A 27,558-nucleotide genomic window follows, 5' to 3' on the forward strand; every position below is an offset into this window, starting at 1 on the left:
TGTATGTTGTACGCACTAGATTGATTTGTAATATACGTATAAAGCTGTACATTATGTAGTACACTGTACATTTACATGTATGCATTGAAATGAAAAAAAGGAAATTGAAGTTTTGATAGTGGAAAACTCTTATGACTTTTCTTTCACTATTTATCTTTAGAATTAAATAATAACTATTTCTGCACGAATAAAGATGCTGTGTTGATTTTTATCGACTGGGTTGCTCAGTCCATCCATTCCACGGACATTTCAACCATCATAAATCATCCGCGAGAAGGTGGGTCTGGATACCAAGTGTTCACACGAAAATTCGCTATTGTTAACATTTGAGCTACCAGTTTCTGGACAAACTAATTTGAATTTCAGGTAATTTTAGGTTAAAGTTTTAAACTAAACATTCTGGTAAATTTCAGGTGAAGATTTGGTTAATTTTAAGAAATTTGAGATTAGGAATATTTTCTTGGGAACTTATATTGTAGACGTAAAAGAGAGCAAATCTAATCTAATTAAAAATTATTAAAAGTATCATAGCATGTTCATGGGCGGTTAGACTGGGGGAAATCAAGTTAGGTCCTTACCTTTTGCCGATACATTTGTCTTCTTCGCCAGATCTATATATATATGTGTGTATACTTAGATGCATTCTACTCTCTGTTAAACGGCAATGTCATATCACCTGGACAACTTAGGACTGTACCATCAAGCGATGTGTCTTTAGTTCTAGGGTAACGTACGCGTACAACCGATGTATTCAAGTTTATGGTTCTCCCCAAAATTCTAGTTGCTGTCCTACTGTTTACTGTTGTTGCTTTTGCTTCACCTTGATAAACAAAGATACATATGTCTGCATATTGATGTTTTCCGACCCATCTCTATGGTACAGCTGACTTCTTCTGTCACATTCTCTATTTTGAACTGCTACTTCTTGCTACCTGAGTGCTGCATGTACATGTATTTCCATGTGTTCGTTATTTCTCCATTGCGACTCATCTCCTGATGACAAGACTCCTCCGACAGGCAATAGCTCAGGCCTCTGATATAAATTATCTGTCCTGTTACATCCAGAAAGCATCGACTGCTAAAATCTCGTTTTCTTTTGATTTGAAAAAAATATGGGTGGTATCAAGTTTGACATCGCATGTTTCTTCAGTTCTAGTGTCATCAAAATAAATACATGTAAATAACTAGCATCGAGAGATTTTATAAGTGTTGTTAGAAACCCAAGTTAAACCACGTAAATTAGTCCATGTATGAAATGGATAACTTTGACCCGCACGTACATGTGTAGGCCTAACCACGGGGACCTTGGTTTTTGGATTTCCAGTGAATCTTAATTAATTAGTTACTAATATATCTGTATATCGTTTATGGGAATTTTCACTTTATTTGAATTAATAAAAAGTGTCGAGCTGTTACATATATGTACCTGTTTTTTTTTTTTTTTTTTAAATAAATCCGGATCCGGATATTAAATTACGTCCTTCGAGTCTTCTTTTATCAAATACAAGATGTCTGCGCCCATCGCTGAAAATGCCGGTGGATAACTGTGTGACTGTACTTTCTTCTCATCTAGTCGTATCTAAGCTCTTTCGATATGTTTATCTGTAATAACTGTCTGCGATTTCTTCGAACAAGTAAAAACATCAGAGTTGTTTGGAAAACTACGTCGTTCAACCACTTCAGGCGGTAAGAACTTTGCGTAATCGCCCTGAATGACATTGACTGCTTTGACTTATTGCACTTACTGTATCGGTTTGCACATGTATTCTGTATTGAAATACTGGTCTCTGTGTCTATGCGATGATAAAACGTCAAGTTCCTGTGCCTTTTGTCTACACCGGGAGCATACTGTCTGTAGTGTACAAGTACAGTAACAGGTTACATGTTACTCCTTCACTTGTAGTCCACCCTGATGACATTGGTTGGATATGCGACGAGGTCACACGACGCAATGTAAAAAGTATCTCGTCGTGTAAATGTCTAGCATTGTTGGAGAAGTTACAGGTGTGACTCGACTCGCAAATGATCTGTAAATAACAACCATGTCATATATGAATTCAAATCAAATGTCTTGTCAATGGAATATGATGTAAACAATTAGTCATGTAGCAGGTTTTAGTTGTATATATTGTACACAATGGATACGGTCACCTTCTTGCTTTGTGCTAGGATGAATTTCTCTTTAGCTCAGTCGGTAGAGCAGTGGACCAGTTAGTCCTGGGTCGCGAATTCGAGCTCGGCTGGCGGCACTCCACTCTTGCCCTGTTAAATTTGGTGTTGTAGACCACTCCGAGTGAAAGCATTGTAAGGGTGAGAGGCTTCGTTGGAGATAGAACCTGAGTTGGTTTGTGTTCGGGGGTCAACACGTTTGAAATGGGGGAGTAGTGTAGTAGGTTTTAGTTGTTTTTGTTGTACATAGTGATACAGTCGCCTTCTAGCTTCATTCTAGGAGGAATTTCCCTTTAGCTTAGTCAGTAGAGGGGTGGACCAGTAAGTTGGGGGTTCGAGTCCAGCTAGCGGCACATACTGCTCTCACCCTGTTACAGTCAAACTAAATATGCACCATCAACTTTCTTCTTCAGATCTGAAAATTCCACCATTCAAGTAAGGCCTAACAGATCTTTTTCATCTTCTCCTACAGTGTTGGCAAAAAGTGGAGTAAGTATATATACTAATAGATAATGCATACAACATAGCTGATTATCTTCATATGTTTATTATCTTTGTAGTATTCTTGGTATGGTTGTGAAAATTTGATCTGTAAAAATTGAGATGTTGATGAATTATATACACATAGCCAAAGCATGTAAAAATGCATACTTGAAAAAAATATTTCCATCTAGCTGGCAATCTTAATTTCTTATTATTACACTCACCGTCATACTTGGCCTTTTTTAACATAATTTATTATCATAATTAATAAATCATGTATCTATCTTTTTTTTTCAATTTTCAACCTATAAAATATATGACCAGTGATTTATTTTTAAATCAATTTTCAGGATGAGATCGACCTTTCTAGATTTTCTCCAGAGAATATTCGAAACTTCAGTATAATAGCTCATGTGGACCACGGCAAAAGTACCTTGGCCGACAGACTCCTGGAAGTAACTGGTAACTGTAGCGGGGTTATATCAGATGACTTGGATGGATTAAATAAACATGTATAAAGATAGTAAACAATGTACAGTTAAACCTGCCTTAGCAAACACATTTATATAAAGACCACTTTTCTACAGTCCTAAATGACCCAATTTCAACACAATTTAACCTGTGTATAAAGACCACCTGGATATTAAGATCAGTTTTATCCGCCGCTTTCACCGAAACTGGGGGTATTAATTTGGGTCTGTAACAATTGGTTTCTGTGCAATAACTGCCACAAATCTTAAGCAATTTTTTTGTAACTTGGTCACATGGTTAAATGTGCCAAGGGCTCAAAGAAGTTTGCTCTGCACTTTCATCTTACTCTATTTGGCGGAGTTATGGCTGTTTGATTAACGAAAAACAACATTTTCGGCTGTTTTCATTTAATAACTCTCGCAAATATTACCGGATTTTCTCGAAAGTTGGTAACATGGTTAAATGTCTCAGGGCCTTAGGCAAGTTTGATCAGCACTTTCATCAGACCCTATTTGGCAGAGTTATGGCCCTCTGGCCTATGTATGGCCTTTATCATACATACCATTGTTTCATCTTTTGATACCATAAAAACAAGGTAAAATATTATTAATAGAAACTGATTATGTTTTCATGTAAACACTTTATTTCATGATTATCAGAAGATTGCCTTCAAAGATTTTACAATATAATTCTTTATACTAGTGTAAATTGTTTGTCCTATACTTTATAATTTTTAGCCTCATTTTCTGTTTCTGCCAGGCACCATACCCAAAAATGCGAAAAACCAGCAGGTCCTGGACACTCTACAAGTGGAGAAGGAGAGAGGGATTACAGTTAAGGCTCAGACTGCTTCACTGTTCCACACACACAAAGGCCAAACCTATCTTCTTAATCTTATAGACACACCGGTAACTATATTATATTATCTATAATTATTGTAACGCTAATATCTGATACAGTATTTGAAGTGTGTAACGTTCCTTCGAAACAAAAAACCAAACCCAAATGAAGGAAAACGCAAAAGAAAAACGAAGAATGAAAAACGCGTTTCTCTAAATGAAAAACGCAAGCAATTGAAAAAAAACGCAAACAAAAAATGCAAAACGAAATACACAAATGAAAAACGAAAGCCAAGTTACACACTTCAGAGGTTTGATACGATAACAGACTATCAATTAAACGTCCTTTTTCCCCCATGCTATTCAATCAAAAACAAACACCGACATTGTTCTCAACGTCAGTGTGTTTGATCATGAATGGGACTTTTAAATTCATGTACCATGTGAGACCTGACAAGGTGTGTGCGGGACTACATTGTTTCTATTGGTGATGGAATGACGTCAAAAGAATGATATCCTTTGCTAACGTCACTTCAACACCATTATCGGGTATCACATGGTACATGAGTTAGTCCCATTGTCACTGACACTAGCAAAGGGAAGTGACTCTAAACAGACACTGCACCAGATGTACGACATGACTTCTGATTCAGACACTGCACTAGATGTATGACATGACTTCCAATTCATAGACTGAATTTTATAGAATTCAGAATGCAATACTATTGCAATTGTAGTCTGCATAAGTTTAACTATCCCAATAGTGTTTCCCCCAATAGAAATAATATTGCAATGATAATCCTACCATTGAACGCCATTCAGGATTACCAGAAATGGACTGAACTGGACTAAATGAAGTACTCGCAGAGGCTTGATACAATAACAGACTATCAATTAAAAGTCACTTTTCCCTCATGCTATTCAATCAAAAACAAACACCGACATGTTCTCAATGTCAGTGTGTTTGATCATGAATGGGACTTTTAAATTCATGTACCATGTGGTACCTGAAAAAGTGTGTGCGGGGACTATATTGTTTCTATTGGTGATGGAATGACGTCAAAAGAATGATATCCTTTGCTAACGTCACTTCAACACCATTATCGGGTATCACTGGTACGTGAGTTAGTCCCATTGTCACTGACACTAGCAAAGGGAAGTGACTCTAAACAGACACTGCACCACATGTACGACATGAGTCCAATCATAGACTGAATTAAAAATTCAGAATGCAATACTATTGCAATAGTAGTATTGCAATGTAGTTGCATTATTAAACTATTCCAATAGTGTTTCCCCCAATAGAAATAGTATTGCAATGGTAATCCTACCATTGAACACCAGTCAGGGTTACAAGAGACAGACTAAACTGGACTAAAATGAAGTACTCGCAGAGGTTTGATATGATAACAGACTATCAATTAAAAGTCACTTTTCCCTCATGCTATTCAATCAAAAACAATACCGACATCGTTCTCAATGTCAGTGTGTTTGATCATGAATGGGACTTTTAAATTCATGTACCATGTGGTACCTGAAAAAGTGTGTGCGTGGGACTATATTGTTTCTATTGGTGATGGAATGACGTCAAAAGAATGATATCTTTTGCTAACGTCACTTCAACACCATTATCGGGTATCACATGGTACGTGAGTTAGTCCCATTGTCACTGACACTAGCAAAGGGAAGTGACTCTAAACAGACACTGCACCACATGTACGACATGACGTCCAATTCATAGACTGAATTAAATATAATTCAGAATGCAATACTATTGCAATAGTAGTCTGCATTAGTTAAACTATTCCAATAGTGTTTCCCCCAATAGAAATAGTATTGCAATGGTAATCCTACCATTGAACACCAGTCAGGGTTACAAGAGACAGACTGAACTGGACTAAAATGAAGTACTCGCAGAGGTTTGATATGATAACAGACTATCAATTAAAAGTCACTTTTCCCTCATGCTATTCAATCAAAAACAACACCGACATCGTTCTCAATGTCAGTGTGTTTGATCATGAATGGGACTTTTAAATTCATGTACCATGTGGTACCTGAAAAAGTGTTCGTGGGACTATATTGTTTCTATTGGTGATGGAATGACGTCAAAAGAATGATATCCTTTGCTAACGTCACTTCAACGCCATTATCGGGTATCACGTGGTACGTGAATTAGTCCCATTGTCACTGACACTAGCAAAGGGAAGTAACTCTAAACCAAAACTGCTCCAGATGTGTGACATGAAGTCCAATTCATAGACTGAATTTTATAGAATTCAGAATGCAATACTATTGCAATTGTAGTATGCATTAGTTAAACTATTCCAATAGTGTTTCCCCCAATAGAAATAGTATTGCAATGGTAATCCTACCATTGAACACCAGTCAAGGTTACAAGAGACAGACTGAACTGGACTAAAATGAAGTACTCGCAGAGGTTTGATATGATAACAGACTATCAATTAAAAGTCACTTTTCCCTCATGCTATTCAATCAAAAACAACACCGACATCGTTCTCAATGTCAGTGTGTTTGATCATGAATGGGACTTTTAAATTCATGTACCATGTGGTACCTGAAAAAGTGTGCGTGGGACTATATTGTTTCTATTGGTGATGGAATGACGTCAAAAGAATGATATCCTTTGCTAACGTCACTTCAACGCCATTATCGGGTATCACGTGGTACGTGAATTAGTCCCATTGTCACTGACACTAGCAAAGGGAAGTAACTCTAAACCAAAACTGCTCCAGATGTGTGACATGAAGTCCAATTCATAGACTGAATTTTATAGAATTCAGAATGCAATACTATTGCAATAGTAGTCTGCATTAGTTAAACTATTCCAATAGTGTTTCCCCCAATAGAAATAGTATTGCAATGATAATCCTACCATTGAACACCAGTCAGGGTTACAAGAGACAGACCAAACTGGCCTAAAATGAAGTACTCGCAGAGGTTTGATATGATAACAGACTATCAATTAAAAGTCACTTTTCCCTCATGCTATTCAATCAAAAACAACACCGACATCGTTCTCAATGTCAGTGTGTTTGATCATGAATGGGACTTTTAAATTCTTGTACCATATGATACCTGACAAAGTGTGCATGGGACTATATTGTTTCTATTGGTGATGGAATGACGTCAAAAGAATGATATCCTTTGCTAACGTCACTTCAACGCCATTATCGGGTATCACGTGGTACGTGAATTAGTCCCATTGTCACTGACACTAGCAAAGGGAAGTAACTCTAAACCAAAACTGCTCCAGATGTGTGACATGAAGTCCAATTCATAGACTGAATTTTATAGAATTCAGAATGCAATACTATTGCAATTGTAGTATGCATTACTTAAAATATTCCAATAGTGTTTCCCCCAATAGAAATAGTATTGCAATGGTAATCCTACCATTGAACACCAGTCAGGGTTACAAGAGACAGACTAAACTGGACTAAAATGAAGTACTCGCAGAGGTTTGATATGATAACAGACTATCAATTAAAAGTCACTTTTCCCTCATGCTATTCAATCAAAAACAATACCGACATCGTTCTCAATGTCAGTGTGTTTGATCATGAATGGGACTTTTAAATTCATGTACCATGTGGTACCTGAAAAAGTGTGCGTGGGACTATATTGTTTCTATTGGTGATGGAATGACGTCAAAAGAATGATATCTTTTGCTAACGTCACTTCAACACCATTATCGGGTATCACATGGTACGTGAGTTAGTCCCATTGTCACTGACACTAGCAAAGGGAAGTGACTCTAAACAGACACTGCACCACATGTACGACATGACGTCCAATTCATAGACTGAATTAATTCAGAATGCAATACTATTGCAATAGTAGTCTGCATTAGTTAAACTATTCCAATAGTGTTTCCCCCAATAGAAATAGAATTGCAATGATAATCCTACCATTGAACACCAGTCAGGGTTACAAGAAACAGACCAAACTGGACTAAAATGAAGTACTCGCAGAGGTTTGATATGATAACAGACTATCAATTAAAAGTCACTTTTCCCTCATGCTATTCAATCAAAAACAAACACCGACATCGTTCTCAATGTCAGTGTGTTTGATCATGAATGGGACTTTTAAATTCTTGTACCATATGATACCTGAAAAAGTGTGCATGGGACTATATTGTTTCTATTGGTGATGGAATGACGTCAAAAGAATGATATCCTTTGCTAACGTCACTTCAACGCCATTATCGGGTATCACGTGGTACGTGAATTAGTCCCATTGTCACTGACACTAGCAAAGGGAAGTAACTCTAAACCAAAACTGCTCCAGATGTGTGACATGAAGTCCAATTCATAGACTGAATTTTATAGAATTCAGAATGCAATACTATTGCAATTGTAGTATGCATTACTTAAAATATTCCAATAGTGTTTCCCCCAATAGAAATAGTATTGCAATGGTAATCCTACCATTGAACACCAGTCAGGGTTACAAGAGACAGACTAAACTGGACTAAAATGAAGTACTCGCAGAGGTTTGATATGATAACAGACTATCAATTAAAAGTCACTTTTCCCTCATGCTATTCAATCAAAAACAATACCGACATCGTTCTCAATGTCAGTGTGTTTGATCATGAATGGGACTTTTAAATTCATGTACCATGTGGTACCTGAAAAAGTGTGTGCGTGGGACTATATTGTTTCTATTGGTGATGGAATGACATCAAAAGAATGATATCTTTTGCTAACGTCACTTCAACACCATTATCGGGTATCACATGGTACGTGAGTTAGTCCCATTGTCACTGACACTAGCAAAGGGAAGTGACTCTAAACAGACACTGCACCACATGTACGACATGACGTCCAATTCATAGACTGAATTAAATATAATTCAGAATGCAATACTATTGCAATAGTAGTCTGCATTAGTTAAACTATTCCAATAGTGTTTCCCCCAATAGAAATAGAATTGCAATGATAATCCTACCATTGAACACCAGTCAGGGTTACAAGAAACAGACCAAACTGGACTAAAATGAAGTACTCGCAGAGGTTTGATATGATAACAGACTATCAATTAAAAGTCACTTTTCCCTCATGCTATTCAATCAAAAACAACACCGACATCGTTCTCAATGTCAGTGTGTTTGATCATGAATGGGACTTTTAAATTCATGTACCATGTGGTACCTGAAAAAGTGTGTGGGACTATATTGTTTCTATTGGTGATGGAATGACGTCAAAAGAATGATGTCCTTTGCTAACGTCACTTCAACGCCATTATCGGGTATCACGTGGTACGTGAATTAGTCCCATTGTCACTGACACTAGCAAAGGGAAGTAACTCTAAACCAAAACTGCTCCAGATGTGTGACATGAAGTCCAATTCATAGACTGAATTTTATAGAATTCAGAATGCAATACTATTGCAATTGTAGTCTGCATTACTTAAACTATCCCAATAGTGTTTCCCCCAATAGAAATAGTATTGCAATGGTAATCCTACCATTGAACACCAGTCAGGATAACAAGAGACAGACTGAACTGGACTAAAATGAAGTACTCGCAGAGGTTTGATATGATAACAGACTATCAATTAAAAGTCACTTTTCCCTCATGCTATTCAATCAAAAACAATACCGACATCGTTCTCAATGTCAGTGTGTTTGATCATGAATGGGACTTTTAAATTCATGTACCATGTGGTACCTGAAAAAGTGTTCGTGGGACTATATTGTTTCTATTGGTGATGGAATGACGTCAAAAGAATGATATCTTTTGCTAACGTCACTTCAACACCATTATCAGGTATCACATGGTACGTGAGTTAGTTCCATTGTCACTGACACTAGCAAAGGGAAGTGACTCTAAACAGACACTGCACCACATGTACGACATGACGTCCAATTCATAGACTGAATTAAATATAATTCAGAATGCAATACTATTGCAATAGTAGTATTCATTAGTTAAACTATTCCAATAGTGTTTCCCCCAATAGAAATAGTATTGCAATGGTAATCCTACCATTGAACGCCAGTCAGGATTACCAGAAACCGACTGAACTGGACTAAAATGAAGTACTCGCAGAGGTTTGATATGATAACAGACTATCAATTAAAAGTCATTTTTTTTCCTCCCATGCTATTCAATCAAAAACAAACACCGACATTGTTCTCAACGTCAGTGTGTTTGATCATGAATGGGACTTTTAAATTCATGTACCATGTGGTACCTGAAAAAGTGTGTGTGGGACTATATTGTTTCTATTGGTGATGGAATGACGTCAAAAGAATGATATCCTTTGCTAACGTCACTTCAACACCATTATAGGGTATCACGTGGTACGTGAATTAGTCCCATTGTCACTGACACTAGCAGAGGGAAGTGACTCTAATCAGACACTGCACCAGATGTACGGCATGACGTCCAATTCATAGACTGAATTTTATAGAATTCAGAATGCAATACTATTGCAATAGTAGTATTCATTAGTTAAACTATTCCAATAGTGTTTCCCCCAATAGAAATAGTATTGCAATGGTAATCCTACCATTGAACACCAGTCAAGGTTACAAGAGACAGACTGAACTGGACTAAAATGAAGTACTCGCAGAGGTTTGATACGATAACAGACTATCAATTAAAAGTCACTTTTCCCCCATGCTATTCAATCAAAAACAAACACCGACATTGTTCTCAACGTCAGTGTGTTTGATCATGAATGGGACTTTTAAATTCATGTACCATGTGGTACCTGAAAAAGTGTGTGCGTGGGACTATATTGTTTCTATTGGTGATGGAATGACGTCAAAAGAATGATATCCTTTGCTAACGTCACTTCAACGCCATTATCGGGTATCACGTGGTACGTGAATTAGTCCCATTGTCACTGACACTAGCAAAGGGAAGTAACTCTAAACCAAAACTGCTCCAGATGTGTGACATGAAGTCCAATTCATAGACTGAATTTTATAGAATTCAGAATGCAATACTATTGCAATTGTAGTATGCATTAGTTAAACTATTCCAATAGTGTTTCCCCCAATAGAAATAGTATTGCAATGGTAATCCTACCATTGAACACCAGTCAGGGTTACAAGAGACAGACTAAACTGGACTAAAATGAAGTACTCGCAGAGGTTTGATATGATAACAGACTATCAATTAAAAGTCACTTTTCCCTCATGCTATTCAATCAAAAACAATACCGACATCGTTCTCAATGTCAGTGTGTTTGATCATGAATGGGACTTTTAAATTCATGTACCATGTGGTACCTGAAAAAGTGTTCGTGGGACTATATTGTTTCTATTGGTGATGGAATGACGTCAAAAGAATGATATCTTTTGCTAACGTCACTTCAACACCATTATCAGGTATCACATGGTACGTGAGTTAGTTCCATTGTCACTGACACTAGCAAAGGGAAGTGACTCTAAACAGACACTGCACCACATGTACGACATGACGTCCAATTCATAGACTGAATTAAATATAATTCAGAATGCAATACTATTGCAATAGTAGTATTCATTAGTTAAACTATTCCAATAGTGTTTCCCCCAATAGAAATAGTATTGCAATGGTAATCCTACCATTGAACACCAGTCAAGGTTACAAGAGACAGACTGAACTGGACTAAAATGAAGTACTCGCAGAGGTTTGATATGATAACAGACTATCAATTTAAAGTCACTTTTCCCTCATGCTATTCAATCAAAAACAACACCGACATCGTTCTCAATGTCAGTGTGTTTGATCATGAATGGGACTTTTAAATTCATGTACCATGTGGTACCTGACAAAGTGTGTGCGGGACTATTATCTTTTGGTGATGGAATGATGTCAAAAGAATGATATCCTTTGCTAACGTCACTTCAACGCCATTATCGGGTATCACCTGGTACGTGAATTAGTCCCATTGGCACAGACACTAGCAAAGGGAAGTAACTCTAAACCAAAACTGCTCCAGATGTGTGACATGAAGTCCAATTCATAGACTGAATTAAATAGAATTCAGAATGCGATGCAATAGAAGTCTGCATTAGTTAAAATATTCCAATAGTGGTTTTTTTCCCCTCGCAATAGCAGTTGTAACCCTGGTCAATACTAGCAACAATATACCACTCCGCTAGAGAGAACTTCTCTTTAGCTCGATCGGTTGAGCATCAGACTAGTAATCCAAAGGTCCCTAGTTCAATCCCTGGCAGAGGCAGTTATTGAATTTATTATAAATCCTGCATGCTGTTATACAATAGTATTGCAATAGATAAAATTGTAGGGAATAGTCCTCCTACCATTGAACAACAGTTAGAATTACCTGAAATGGACTGAACTGGACTGAAATAAAGTACACGCTGAGGTTTAATACGATAACAGACTTACAGTTGTTATCAAAAGTCACTTTTTCCCCCATGCTATTCAATCAAAAACAAACACTGACATTGTTCTTAATCAAAATTTTCAGTGTGTTTGATGATGAATTTTCACGGACACAGCAACTCCAAATGAACACTGCACCAGATGTACTTACATGTAAGTTACACATATGTGTTATACATTGTTCAATGTTACACATATGTGTTATACATTGTTCAATGTTACACATATGTGTTATACAATGTTCAATGTGACACATTTCGATGATGTCACATTGTTTACGGGTTCTGTTGTGTCTGCACTTGTAGACTGGGATGGAGGGCTACCAAGTTTGTTGAAATGAATGACCTTGACCTTCATTCAACGTCAAAGGGGTCAAATTAGTTAAAATCTTTAATCAACTTCTTGTTTATCGTTAAGGCCCCCTGGACCTCATGTTTAAAAAAGGCAATGCAATAAAAAAAACTGCACTTGTATAAATGAACATCAAAAAGGTTCATTAGTTAATGTTAATTTGATTAAAATATCATGTGATAGCTGAAGAGCAACTTAAAAGTACTGTAAGGAAAAGTTTTAATTCTTCAGGAATATATCAACAAATGACAGTTGGAAATTAATGAAGTTTTGTAGACTGTCAACATAAAGTGAAACAAAACTCAATGCCACAGCCTCTACCCTAATCCATTACGGCCAGGAAGTTGTATGGAGTGTAATACTTATTGCTATAGAATGACTATGGGGGATGTTGATGCAGGGGAAGGAGGGTGGGGCAGTGGGTATGCTGGAGGAGGTGGGGCAGGGGATAGGATGGAGGCAATGAGGTGGAGTGGTGGTAATTAAGTTTCAGACAATTTCTTTGCATATTTGCTTACCCTCAGCTGACACTTCCAATCGTTGAACAGAGCTTTATAATGGAACAATTGGGTCATACAGTCATATTATCTTTTCCCATAACAAAAATCCTTGTACTTCTTACGATGGGTAATGGCAGACTAGCACAGAAAAGTACTCACAAGTATAGAGCTACAGGTAAGTCCTTTACTGGGCCTAGAACTCAGGTACTGAAAAGTCCTCACAGACACAATAGGTAGAGGGAGAACAATGGGGAGTGGGGTGTATAAGGAAGGTGTTTATATCTATATAGGCAGTCAGCAACCTATTCTCATGTCCAGGATTTATTATGGAGGCATGACAAATTTGTCTTTAAGAAATGTATCAAAAATAGAAAAAAATAAATAAAAAATCAAAACCAATTAAAAAGAGGAAAAAATAATCACCAATTAACTCCCCAAACGCCAAGTGTGTTGTATATGATATGAGTAATCTGGAGAGAAAAAAAACCCTTAGGATCACTAAACAGACTGGTATTTATAGATTTACAGGTATTTATATCTTATGGATCTGTTAATGATCACCAAAACCACATAGCCATCTGAATGTTAATGATTGGGTTACTGAATAAGGTACTGTGTGCTTAATGTGTCAGCAGTTCAGGGAATATTCACTAAAATGAGAAAAATAGAAAAAAAAAAAAACACCATTATATTTAGCATAATTACCCCACTTCTGATCTTTTCAGGGATCAAGTCTTGCGACCATGTCAGTGTTGTGAGAAATATAGCGAATAATATGTTCTCTGAAAACAGCTGGCTATACTCGCTATAGCATTAACTTGTTTTGTGGTTTCTGTTAAACCACCAAATTATATAAAAAACAGTGAATTTTGGTGTCATTCTTATGGGGTGGGGTTCAAAATTGTAAAATTAGTTTAGAGAGGGTTCGGTTTGGAGAAGTGATCCGAATATCGGTGATTACGATCCAGATTTAATTGATGGAACTAGTTTTCTAAATCTGACTATAATCATACATGTGGCTAGAGCTTGTAATAACCGATCAATATTATTGTTATGGTGAACATTATCACAAAAGTGAGAAGTATATGTTTAAAATGAATAAAAAACAACAGTCATGACTTGTTACCTCTCATAAACGTCATTAATTGCGTGAATGTTCTTGGGGATGCTCGTCTGCACTGACCTGTATGAGAAGGATAGGTTTTGGGAAGTTACACTGTAAATAACTTCTCTGATCTAAGCATTCGATAGCACCTGTATTGGAATTGTAGCATTCTTATGAGGTGGGGATGCAAAATTGTACAATTTTTAGGGCTGACACCCCTAAGCCTGAGGGCAGGGCCAAAAGGCTAAAAAAACTTAGCATTTGAGTCCACTCATATTGCTTTGGTAGAACGAATATACGTACCAGGCTTACTATACATTTCACCTGGGTACAAAATTGTCCCTATGTGTCCTAGTGGAGCACTGCCTCCGAAAATCACTCGGGTACAATTTTCTATACTTTTTTGTAGGTTTCCAATTAGTTTATGCCTATACATGCATTTATATATCATTTTTGTCTAAAACTAAACATAACGACCCTTCTTAATGTCTACCGTACCGCTCACAAGATGTCGAGTCCACAATTTGAAGACTTGTCGTATAAATTCACTCCGGAAATAACTTTATTGTGTATATATAAAAAACTACTGTCGTGCTGTGAATTTGATATTTTATACGGTTTAATTTTATTGCCTTGTAGGTAAGCGATATAAAACAAGTACTATAAAATGCATTCAAACATTTTAATAATGATTTGCATGATCATTACTTTGCTCTATTAGCAGTAATAGGCACCAATTGTAGCTCTAAAGACAATACTGTTTTCTGTCTAAAAGTCTTTTGAGCTACAACATTGCAGCAAATTGCATTGGTAGCATCCTTATGGCGTGGGAATTCAAAATTGTACAAATGATGGTGGCTATATAGCAACCTTCTTCTCTGAAACTGAGCATTAGATAGCATTCAAAATTGTACAAAATTGTACAAATGATGGTGGCTATATATCAACCTTCTTCTCTGAAACTGAGCATTGGATAGCATTCATTTTGTGTTTTTAATATCCTTATGGGGTGGGGATTCAAAATTGCACAAATTATAGGGTTGACCTCCACCTCTCTTTGGCATGAGGGGCGGGGCCAAAAGGGTCAATTTAGCTAGTTCCATATAAAAGACTTCTTCTCTGAAACTAAGCATTGGATAGCACTGATATTACATTGGTAACATCCTTATGGGGCGGGGATGCAAAATTGTAAAAATTGTGGTGCTGACCCCCAGGGGTCCTGAGTGGTCTGTGCTAAAGTGTCAATTTGGCTATTTCTATGTATTATACACGACATCTCCTCTGAAACTAAGAATTAGATTGCACTGGTATTACATTGTTAACATTCTTATGGGGCAGAGATTTAAAATTGTGCAACGTGTGTGGCTGACACCCGGGAGCCTGAGGGGTGGGGCCAATTGAAAAGTGTCAATTTGGCTATTCCAATAAAATTGACTTCTTCTCAAAAACTTAGCATTTGATAGCACTGATATTGCATTGGTAGAATCCTTATGGCGGGGGATTCAAAATTGTACAAATGGTGGGGCCATTTTTCAAGTTTGCTATTTCAAATTGTTAGAGTTTTTTATGATAATTTCTAAATAAACCAGGTGAGCGATACAGGCCCTCTGGGCCTATGGTATAATAAATGCCACCTGAACACCACCAGCGGCAACAGCTAGACCCGAGCTCTGCAAATCACAAGTAACTTACTTTAGTTACGGTTCAGGTGTTACCTGATTCACTATACCGTAACAGGTTGTTGGTATTCTACATATGCCTGGCAAAATGAAATTGAGATAGTGATACCAAAGTAATATTTTATATGCTGAATTATCTGAAGTTATCTAAGGTACATGGTACAATCAAAAGCAAAAGAAGGACATCTGTTTGAAGAAAAAACCACAAACGCACCAAAAACGAATTCAAATGAAAGCTTAAATGCAAATGAACAAACATGGATCCGGATAAGCAAACGCAAAAAAAAAACGAAAGGAAACGCAAACAAAACAAACTGAACAAAATGAACGGAAACAAAACCAGAACACATTTGATGGATTGTCAGATGCTTCAAATTCTGTATAGGGCTTTTAGAATGCTTGGTTAAAGGACTACCAAGTAAAATACAGTACCTGGGTATATATGACATAATGTTATAAACATATTACATATATATATGCTTCATAAATATCTTTAAATACTTTTCCTTGATTACCATAAAATCAGACATCTGACATTAGGCCTATAGCATGAGGGGATAAAAAGCTACAATGTGTGTTAATACTGCTGACTTTGATCATGATCACTTACAGGGCTTAACCTTTTTCAATCTTGTATTGTCTTTTGCAGCAAATTTTCTGATTTCTGTTGATTTCAGGGCCATGTTGATTTCAACTATGAGGTGTCAAGGTCACTTGAAGCCTGTCAGGGGGTTGTACTTTTGGTGGATGCTAACCAGGTATGTGACCTCAAAGTTCAGGCTCATAACTTAAATGTCAAAATAATGACTCCCTGTTAGCTATTATTGGTTATGAAAGGGATAAGAGAGATCTTTCTGAAACTTTCTGATTTGTTAGAAACAGTTTTTCGGGGTATATGATACGCTTTCTGGACTTGTTATCAAATTGCAAATGAGAAATAATAGAGAAGAATCAAATTAATTTTTCTATAAATTTTGGCTCTGACCCCCCAAGGGCAGGAGGGGCGGGGCCAAATAGGGAAAATAGAGGTAAATCCTATAAATCGCTACTTGTCCTAGAGTTCTGCATGGATTGTAACCAAATTTGGCCAGAAACATCCTTGAGGTTAACAGAATTCGTATAAATTTTGGCTTTGATCCCCTGGAGCAGAAAGAGTGGGGCCCAATACAGGAATTAGAGGGAAATATTCAAATTCCTTCAGAAAAGAAACAATGAACTTATATTTAGAACATTACTTGGCATTACAAACCAGGTGAGTGATACAGGCCCTCTGGGCCTCTTGTTCTATAAAAGGCCAATAGAAATTAATTATTTGTGATCTGGTTAGTGCACTTAAAACTAACTACATCAGGATTTAAAAGTTTTCAGTTGGTAATTGAAAATATTGTTTCTTTATTTTCAGGGAGTTCAAGCCCAGACAATGGCTAATTTCTTCCTGGCGTTTGAAAGAAATTTAACTGTGATACCATGCCTAAATAAGATTGATCTCTACAACGCTAAACCTGAAATGGTCCTGGAACAGCTGAATAATGTGTTTGATATAGAACCTGATGATGTACTCAAGGCAAGTCTGAAGTATACTCAATATCTCCAGTCAACTTATCTCCCCTTTTAAAAAAAAGTTCTATTCTCAAAACATGCACAAAATTACTCTCTTTTTGCAAAAGTTTTTATTTTCAAAACATATATACACACAATTGTCTCCCCTTCCACGAAAAGTTATCAATCTTGAAACATGTACAAAGTTTTACAAACGTTTTCATTCTCGAAATATAAATAAAGATATCTCCTCTTCGACAAAAAAGGTTTTCATTCTTAAAACTTACACATATATTGTTATCTCACAATTCTTCAAAAAAGTACATACACAAAGTTATCTCCCTTTTGATAAAAGGTTCATATTCCAAATGTTTCAAATTTGTATGCCTCTGTCTGTCATTAAATTCAGGACAAAGGGAAGCACTATTGTAATAGTGTTATGGATGTCAATGTTGAAAAAGCTTCTTTTGCGTACTCCATACTCATTTTTGATTTTAGCATATTGAAGAATCAGAGTTATTTCCCCTTAAAATTACACAGCATACTCTGTAGGACTATTCTACTGTTTCTTTTTATGTGTTAACTGTCTTAGACATATTTTGTTTCAGATATCTGCAAAGGTCGGCACGGGTGTTGAAGATTTATTAACAACTATTATAGAAAAGATTCCTCCGTAAGTCTGTAACTCGTATACAAAATGTTAACATTGTATCTTCCTTCATTTTCTGAGACCAGATGGTTGATCGCGCTAGGCCCCTCTACAATTATTACTTCACATAATAAGTGTAGCCGAGCAATAGTACCATCATCCGTAGGTCTTCGATGATGAATTTCCTTAACCCTTAAAGTTTAGATGGAATTCCAAAAAATTATGCTGGGGAAAATATGATAAGCTGTTTTTTAGATAGAATCTAAGACTTAATAATTATCCTACAGTTACTGCAGAATACAGATGCTGTCAATAGCATACAGTATTTGCGATGTTTGTCCTGGTACTTTTTAAGTGCCTAAAAAGGATTTATGTTGTGCCATTCTTTTTATATACCTAGTTTAATAATGATTTTGCATTTAAAAGTAAATATTGAATGATAAAAGCATTTCTCCACAAATTTTGATGTACTGATGTTTTTGTTAATGCAGTCCCCAGGGAGACAGAGATAAACCACTCAAGTGTTTGATGTTTGACTCGCAGTATGACCAGTATAGGGGAGCTGTAGGGAATGTATTGGTGATGGACGGCAGTGTCAAAAAAGGTTTGAGTCGTAACATTTGTTTTAAGGACTCGTTATTATTCTATGTTTTTTTTTTTAAAGATACCACTCTGACTAACAGACAAAACTTTCTACCCTATAATTTGAAAAGAAAAATTAGATTTAACATAATACAAATGTGGTATTTAACTGAATACTATTGCTAAAATCATTATTGATAAGATATGTATTTGCTGCTACATGTGTAGATACCTGATGATTTGCTTTTCTTTATTAGGTGATAAAATCATGTCATTATTTTCGAGAAAGTCTTACGAAGTTCAGGGAACTGGAATCCTCCATCCTCACGAGAAATTGGTTAATGTTCTGTAAGTATTGATTTTGGGTACTCTAATCCCTTAAAATCTTTTTGACAATAGTTCTGGCATTATTTAAAAATTCAGCACTGAAAGCTGATAAATGGATGGCATAATAGGTACAAAACTTGAATGTGTTCTTTGTGCCAAAATATATGTTGTGCTTCTAATCATGGTGCTGATTGATTATCGATACATTAATCTTCAGCTGCATGGCTTTTTTCCTCCATGTTTACCTAAAATGTGCAATATTGATAAATATATACCCAGTATTTGGAAATTTCCTTGTTTCTGAAAGATGCTCATTTTGAATTTTTTTCAATTAAAAACTTAAAGATTACCTAGCTTGACTTTCACTAAACCTGTATTATGCTACTCCCTATAAAAACTTTATCTGATGTGGCTTTTTGAACTAATTTGTACAATATTACCTGGTATGTTCATTACAGATTTGCTGGACAAGTAGGCTTCATACATGCTAACATAAAAAGGATCTCAGACTTCCAAGTAGGTGACACATTCTGTCACCAGAAATCTCCTGTAGAACCGTTACCAGGGTTCAAACCTGCTGTACCAATGGTAAACACCTCACAGATCTATATCTATAATCGTACAAAGATAAGGATCAGCAATTCACAATGTCTTATTGGTCAAACCATATTAATTTGATACATTATTTACAACATAATGAACATTCCAAAGCAACCAGAGTCTTTGTTGTGGCTGTTGGCTACCACACAGAAATGTTTATATACCAGAATGGTGTGATTTAGTGAAGATAATATCACAGTGGGTATTTTGAATACAGAGTAATCATATCAATTTTATTGAGTTGTTATATGATTAAGGAAGAATAATTTTCTTAATGGTATGTTTTTCAGGTATTTGCTGGAATATTTCCATCAGATCAGTCACAGCTACCAGTACTGAAGGCTGCCATTAACAAACTAACCCTCAATGATAGCAGTGTGTCCATTAACATAGAAAACAGGTAAGGAATAATAAATAAATGAACACAGTGTTACCTACCTACCTACTTGGTTAATTAACTGGCGGAGACAAAAGAAATGATTGATTTATTCATTTTTAGAGCTTTTCTTATAAAAAGATCCTTTGAACTTGGACACACATAATCTCTAAAATTGACCGAAATGACCAGGTAGCAGATTTGTTTTTCATTCTGATAAATCGGAACTGATCAATTCCTATTGGATTGATATCAAACATAACTTGTATTCGCTCTGTTTTTCTGTTTGAAAGTATTGAGATTTTACGCTGTTGTTCTGAATTCCAGTGCTGCTATTGGACAAGGCTGGAGACTGGGCTTCCTGGGGATGTTACACATGGATGTGTTCTGTCAAAGACTGGAGCAGGAGTTTGGTGCCTCAGTTGTCATTACAGCTCCTAATGTACACTACAAAGGTAAGTAGGAATGGCTTATACATCTTCTGTCAAAGACTGGAGCTGGAGTTTGGTGCCTCAGTCGTCATTACAGCTCCTAATGTACACTACAAAGGTACATATAGGCAAGGCTTATACAATGTACATATTTCTTAGATTTCTTAGAGGGTTGTTGTTGATATAACCTTTGAATATATAAACTGATGCCTCAAAAAATTGGCTAAAAATTTAAATCGACCATTGGATGGAATAGATTGACTTATCTGACCCGATAATTAGTTAAGTTCACCTGCCATTGTTTGATATATCATACAAAAGTGATGTATGGTCTCACTGCAGAGTACATGTATTTGATTTTAGTACTTACACTCTATACCGTAGACAATGGTCATTTTATATTTACAGTATCAGATTTAAATGTCAATGTCACCCAAATTAATGATATCATACATGTATATATACTCTACTGAAAATACTATTTTTTGAGTTCTGACTTTTTAGGTCACCTAACAATAGGTCATGATGACCTATTGCGATAGTGTTTTGTCCGTCATCATGCGTCATTCGTCGTGCGACGTCTATTAACATTTTCTTGTGAACACAATAACTTTAGTAAATATAAACCAAGCTTAATGAAAGTTTGTATGTAGACTAACATTGGGAAGATCTCGGACGAGTTCGAAATTCAACGGTAATTTACGGAGTTATTGCCCTTACACTAATAATTATTATTGGACCTTGTGGACATGATAACTTGAGTAAATGTAAACAGAGCTTAATGAAACTTTATATGTAGAATAACATTGGAAAGATCTTGGAAGAGTTCAAAAATTGGCCTGATTCGACTCTAACTTATTTACGGAGTTAATTCCCTTTGCAATAATAATTGTTGAACCTTGTGAACACAGTTATGTGAGTAAATATGTAGAGCTGTTAGATGTATGTTCGTATTTTGTGAACAAAAGATGTCCGTTGGCTAGTAAATGACATAACTAATTTTGTATCAAATATCAGGTGACCGTTAAAGCCCATCGGCCTCTTGTTTGTTATTCAGTTCGAATAAAAGGAAAAAAGAACATCAAGAGTTACGGAGACGAATTAGTAGATGTGCTGAATCCCTGTAAGGTAAGAATTACTTTTGGTAGTATGAGATTAATACCCATCAAGTATTAGTTCTCTGTATTTGCATAGTATAGAGTTGCAGATTTATTAGGTCACCTGAGACGAAGTCTCAAGTGACCTATTCTAATCGCCTTTTGTCCGTGCGTCGTGCGTCGTCTGTCGTCTGTCGTCCGTCATATGTCTGTAAATAATTTACATTTTTGACTTCTTCTCCAAAACTGCTGAAGCAATTTCAATGAAATTTTGCACAAACCTTCTGAGGCATAAGGCCAATCAAAATTGTGAATTATATGGTCCCCACCCCCCAGGGGGCTGTGGGAGGGGCCAAAAGGGGTAAAATTGAGTAAAATTTCAAAAATCTTCTCTACTCACAGATGTGGTAGAATCAAATACTCTTCATAGATAGAAAGGTCTTAAGGACCTTTACAAAAATTGTGAATTATATGACCCTGGGGTCTAGGTTCCCCCTGGGGAGGAGGTTAAGTTTACATAGTTTATATAGAAAAAACACATTAATGAGCATTTTTTGCTCAATTATCATTGGAAATGAGTCCAACTTGGTAAGAATTATTAGCCTGAGATAGCATTGGGGCAGAGGGGCGGGGCTAAAAAAGGGTCAAATAGGCTAAAACTTAAAAAATCTTCTAAAATTCTGGAAATAGTAGAATCAAATGATAATAGTTGGAAAGGTCTTCAGGTGTTTTATAAAAATTGTGAATTATATTGGGGTCTCACGTTATCCCCTGGGGAGGGGTCAAGTTTACTTTAGTTTATATAGGAAAAACATATTTGTGAACATTATTTGCCAAATTTTCATAGGAAATTAGTCAAACTTGATTAGAATTATTAGCCTAAGATATAGCATTTTAAAATCCATATCAGTCCTTGATGACCCCCTGGGGGACCAGCCCCCTGGGGGACCAGAGGGGCAGGACCAAACAGGGTCAAAATGATTAAGATTTCAAAAAATACTTCTAAGTTCACAGGTTTGATGGAAGCAAATACTCTTCATAGTCTAAAAAGTCAAATTTATAAATCACTGACCAACTTCAAGGCCCAGCATATAGTGTTTATATGTCTTTGATTTGTTTCATTATTTGTTTCATTATAAATTCTAACTCAGGTTAAGGCCCATGGGCCTCTCGTTAATATAATATTTTCTAATTAGAAAATATCAGGTGACAATGTTTGTTGTATTTGTGTCTTGATAAAAGGGTTTTAACATTTGACAATATATTTTGCCCACAGTTAGAAATACTTCCTTGTCTCGTATATAATATCACTCAGGATCTATATATTTATTCATTATCTTATATATGTAGTACATGTAAACACAATTTGTAATTATTAATTTGTCATTGTTATTAGGAGAGGGCTTTTATAAGTTGTGATAACTTGTGACCAATCCTGTTGTAATTGTTTTGCAATAAAATATGTTTAAACTCAACTCAGAATCACATTACATCACATTGGATATGTAGGTACAGGGGGAGATAGCTCTGTTACATGTGCCACTAGAATCATCTGGTCTTGACAAAGATATCTTACATATCTTTATTTCATTAACTCTGAAAATGGTCCCAGAAATGATGAATTTTTGTAATATCATTTTATACAATGCCTGTATTTTTTTCTGTTGTTTATATACATGTATGTAGCAGAACAAGTTTCCATAACATTTAAAAAAATTAAAGGAATTAATTTACAGGTTTCATTAATAAGACTCTTCCATTTAAAATGCTTACTTCAAGGTGAGGGAGATTTATTGTCATTAGAATGTGATTTATGCAACAAATGTGATAATTAATCTTGTTCTTTCCAGCTACCACCTATGAGTATTATAGAGGAGTTTTTGGAACCAATGATAACAGCTACCATAGTCATCCCAGACCAGTACCTCATCTCTGTACTCTCACTGTGTCATGTAAGTTTACTATCTCTCTTGATCACAGCTACCATAGTCATCCTTGACCAGTACCTCATCTCTGTACTCTCACTGTGTCATGTAAGTTTATTATCTCCCTTGATCACAGCTACCATAGCCATCCCAGACCAGTACCTCATCTCTGTACTCTCACTGTGTCATGTAAGTTTATTATCTCCCTTGATCACAGCTACCATAGTCATCCCTGACCAGTGCCTCATCTCTGTACTCTCAGTGTGTCATGTATGTTTATTATCTCCCATGCCATGGTAAACACAGGGTATTTACCAGGTATGTTAATCTGTAAGTCATGGTTTGCTTTCATGCATTAATTGCAGCAAATATTAAAGATGCTCCAAAGCTGACAAATGGTATTTATTCACTATCAAAAACAGCAGCAGACAATTTAGAATTTTTCTTCAGTTACAAAAGTTACTTTCTTTACACCATAACCATCGTTGAAAAGTTGGAGCTTCTAATTTTATTTCAAGTTAAAAATATCAAAAATAGTTAATTGCATCCCGAAAACAGTCTATATCATATATAGAATGATCTACTGATTGCCCATGCACCAAAGGTAAAATAATATATTTTATATTATTTGTTGCATTAATTAGACATATATTTACACGAAAAAACACCAATTATTGTTCATAAAATGAATATCATTTATGCTCTGTCGGCGGTGGAGCATCTTTAATGGAAAAGATATTTTGGTAATACACCAGTGTTCTGCTTACAGTATATCTTTTGCCATTTTTGTCGGACTTGAGTAATGGTTCACTGTTAAGCTTAAAAATATCCAATTAAATGATCCCTTGTTATTTTCTTACACAGAAAGGTGATAAGCTTAGATTATTCACTTCAAAACTATTTATAAGTATTTGTATAAAGCCATATCAGTAATATTATCATCAGTTGATACTGTTTGGTTTTGGTTATTTTTGTGTCAGTCGCGGCGAGGTGAACCCCATGAACAGACCTATATAGACCAACAAAGAATGGTAATTAGGTGTACATTTCCACTGAATGAGGTCCTTGTTGACTTCTACGACGAACTCAAGTCCATCACGTCTGGCTATGCAAGGTACAGTACAGAGAATATTGTGAATGTACTTGTTTTGATACAACGAAATTTTAGCAAAAACACGATCTTGAACAAGTTACTGCAACTATGATTTTTTTGCAATCACCATCATAGCCATATAAAAGATATATGGCAAATACAATAGACACAATCCTTTTTTGTGTGACATTCCTACCGTGAAAAAGAGCTAAAAATAAAATTATTGCTAAGATATGTACGTTTACAATACTGTTAACATTGATGCGAGTGGGAAATTTTTGCTAATTATGTGAATGTCGCTTGATCGTGAAAATTTTTCCCTCGCTAAGATTCTGTCCATGAATAAATCTAAGTATGAAAGTGTATCCATCATAGTAATACCAACACTGTGGAAGTTTTTATACATGTAAATCACCATATTAGCACTTGTGAAAATACCCACGTTTACAGTATTATCTGTACTATTGTACTTTTATGAATATGGCTTACAAGAAATTAACATATTTGTAATCTGCATGATATCAACGACCCGTTTGCTGTAAAAATTCTACAGCTTACGTCACAGCTCATGGAATCCTTACGTTTTCTGTTTCTACTTCAGATTATATTTATAATCTATTACTGCTGAATTGTTAGCAGCAATAAATTCAGGTCTCCTTTTTGTTTCAGTTTTGATTATGAGGACAATGGTTATCGACCATCAGAACTTGTAAAAGTTGAATTCCTTATCAACAAGCTTCCAGTAGAAGAGATGACACTGATAAGCCATGTCAGTAGAGCAAGACTGCGTGGAAAGGAGATTTGTGTACGTCTGAAGGAACTCATCCCTCGCCAGATGACCTACGTCACGATTCAGGCCATCATTGGGAACGACATCATAGCTAGGGAAGACATCAAACCAATCAAGAAGGATGTACTCGCTAAATGTGTAAGATTTCATTTCCAAGATCAAATTTTTTTCTTCTTTTCATGGGATCATTTCAATCTGTAGGTATTCAATAAGTTGTCAATGTATATATTTCTGAGCAGAATGGAAGTTATGTTATGCCATCCTTGATATTACAGGGGTTACTATCACTACTGTTGTATCTACACCTGGATTATGTAATAGCAAAACTGAAGGCTCTATATGTGACATTAGATGAGACATCTAGTTTGGACCTTTGATGTTCATCAAATAAATTGAATAACTATACACTGTATAGCTATAAAGCTGGGTGTGACTCTCTTGTAATCTTCAAAGGATATGTCTGTACAAGTCTGTGATTGGTTTAGTCTTTCTCTCCTGAAATGCCTCCAGTTTCACTATGATATTTTGGTTTGATTAGTTTAGCGTCCTATTAATAGCCAGGGTCATGTAAGGACATGCCAGGTTTGTCGGTGGAGGAAAGCCGGAATACCCGGAGAAAACCACCGACAAGCGGTCAGTACCTGGCAACTGCCCCACATGGGATTCAAACTCGCGGCCCAGAGGTGGAGGGCTTGTGGTATATTGAGGGTGGGTTTGTATATAGCATGATGACATGTAGATGGTTGTTATAGATGATGTGTCAGTATAGACAGGGTTTTAGATCAAATATGGTCACAAGGAAAAAGTTTGGTTTATAAGTCATCTGATCATAGTTATTGTGACCTATTGTGATAGTCTTTAGTCCGTCGTCGTGTTATACATAGCTTTGTAAATCATTTACACTTTAAATCTAAAATTAGGATTAATAATTGTATTCTAAATTAATATATTTTTCTTTGCAGTACGGTGGTGATGTGACCAGGAAAAATAAGTTATTGAACAAGCAGGCAGAATACCTGAAAAAACTTAAACAAGTGGGAACAGTTAAAATTCCTAAGGATACATTTGTCAATGTATTAAGGAAAAAGTAACAGCTCCAGAGACAAGGAAATACTGTAAAAATCGGGAAAAACGTGTGGGTGCTTACTGTGCTATGCCTCCTTTATTGGAAAACGTGGACAGTTTATATATCAACCAAAGTTCTGTACCATAAAGTATCATACAGGAACCAGCTAGTGCATAGTAACATGTAACATGGATGTTACATCACATTGTGATTAAAGACAAACTTCTTTGTTTATTTATTTATGAAATAAATTTATTTTTCATTGGCATTTTGAATCTACGTTGTACATATTAAGTACTAAAGTACACATAGTATAATGGTGTTATCATATTTTGAGAGTTCCAGTTTTTGCACATTAGAGTTATCTGCCCTTGTATGGATTTTGATGTCATTGAATTATGAGTGATGGTATTCTCTGAAATATATTATGTTACATCCACAACTACATCATGTAACAATCGATACCTATCCGAAGGACACATGACTCGGAAAAATGCAAATACAGAATAGTAGCTCCATAGCTGATTAATGCACGAATTCAATTCGTATTGGAATTCTTTCTGCACCAGATAACGATCATGTGTGCCGGTTACTTATGTAGAGAATATAAGATTCAAGACTTCTATGTACAATTTTAAGATGATAAAACATTTTGAAAGTTAACAAGGACATAGTCATTCAGATCCCCCGCCAATGGAGATATCAAAGCTGAAGTAAGTTTGATTGTGGAGACTTATGTGTATGAAAAAACCCCAGGAAAAAGGAAGTTGAGCTAAAGAAAAATGGAGTATAATTCAAGTAGAGCGGGGCTGCAATTGTTGAATCAGGTATACAGCCTTGACATTTATATTAGACTATATACACAAAGATGGGTGGAGTTTTGCAAAGTAACATTTACCATTTACCATGATATTTTCAGCAATATTTCCATGGTAACGGAAAAAGTGCAAAAAATGAAAACCTAAAAATAGCAAAAGGTACTACTAGACCATAAGAACAATGTGTCTATGAAGTTTCATGGAAATATCTCTGCTGGTTTTAGGGTTGTGCTCCGGAAACGATTCTTACACAAAAATCTGCCATTTTCAGCAATGTTTCCATGGTAACAGAA

General features: G+C 35.9%; 1 protein-coding gene across 1 annotated transcript; it reads left to right on the forward strand.

Moving 5' to 3' along the window:
* Positions 1-1,482: 1,482 nt before the first annotated feature.
* On the forward strand, positions 1,483-26,715 carry LOC138327834 (translation factor Guf1, mitochondrial-like). The gene is made up of 17 exons (XM_069274248.1): positions 1,483-1,686; positions 2,583-2,658; positions 3,003-3,114; positions 3,883-4,031; positions 16,650-16,730; positions 17,375-17,536; positions 18,120-18,184; positions 18,652-18,764; positions 19,000-19,090; positions 19,528-19,657; positions 19,960-20,069; positions 20,373-20,500; positions 21,534-21,604; positions 23,424-23,525; positions 24,479-24,612; positions 25,261-25,519; positions 26,344-26,715. The coding sequence occupies exons 1-17, from the start codon at positions 1,595-1,597 to the stop codon at positions 26,470-26,472; spliced, it is 2,004 nt and encodes a 667-aa protein (XP_069130349.1). The 5' UTR covers positions 1,483-1,594; the 3' UTR covers positions 26,473-26,715.
* Positions 26,716-27,558: the final 843 nt, after the last annotated feature.

This window comes from Argopecten irradians, chromosome 7, assembly GCF_041381155.1.
Source record: "Argopecten irradians isolate NY chromosome 7, Ai_NY, whole genome shotgun sequence".
In the NCBI taxonomy this organism is placed as follows: domain Eukaryota; kingdom Metazoa; phylum Mollusca; class Bivalvia; order Pectinida; family Pectinidae; genus Argopecten; species Argopecten irradians.

Bases quoted from the DNA above. Each gene is read 5' to 3' on its own strand.
- LOC138327834 (XM_069274248.1), top strand. From the start codon at position 1,595: ATGTTTATCTGTAATAACTGTCTGCGATTTCTTCGAACAAGTAAAAAC. The intron at 18,765-18,999 runs GTTTGAGTCGTA...TTTCTTTATTAG, and splicing joins GGACGGCAGTGTCAAAAAAG to GTGATAAAATCATGTCATTA. The intron at 19,091-19,527 runs GTAAGTATTGAT...TGTTCATTACAG, and splicing joins GAGAAATTGGTTAATGTTCT to ATTTGCTGGACAAGTAGGCT.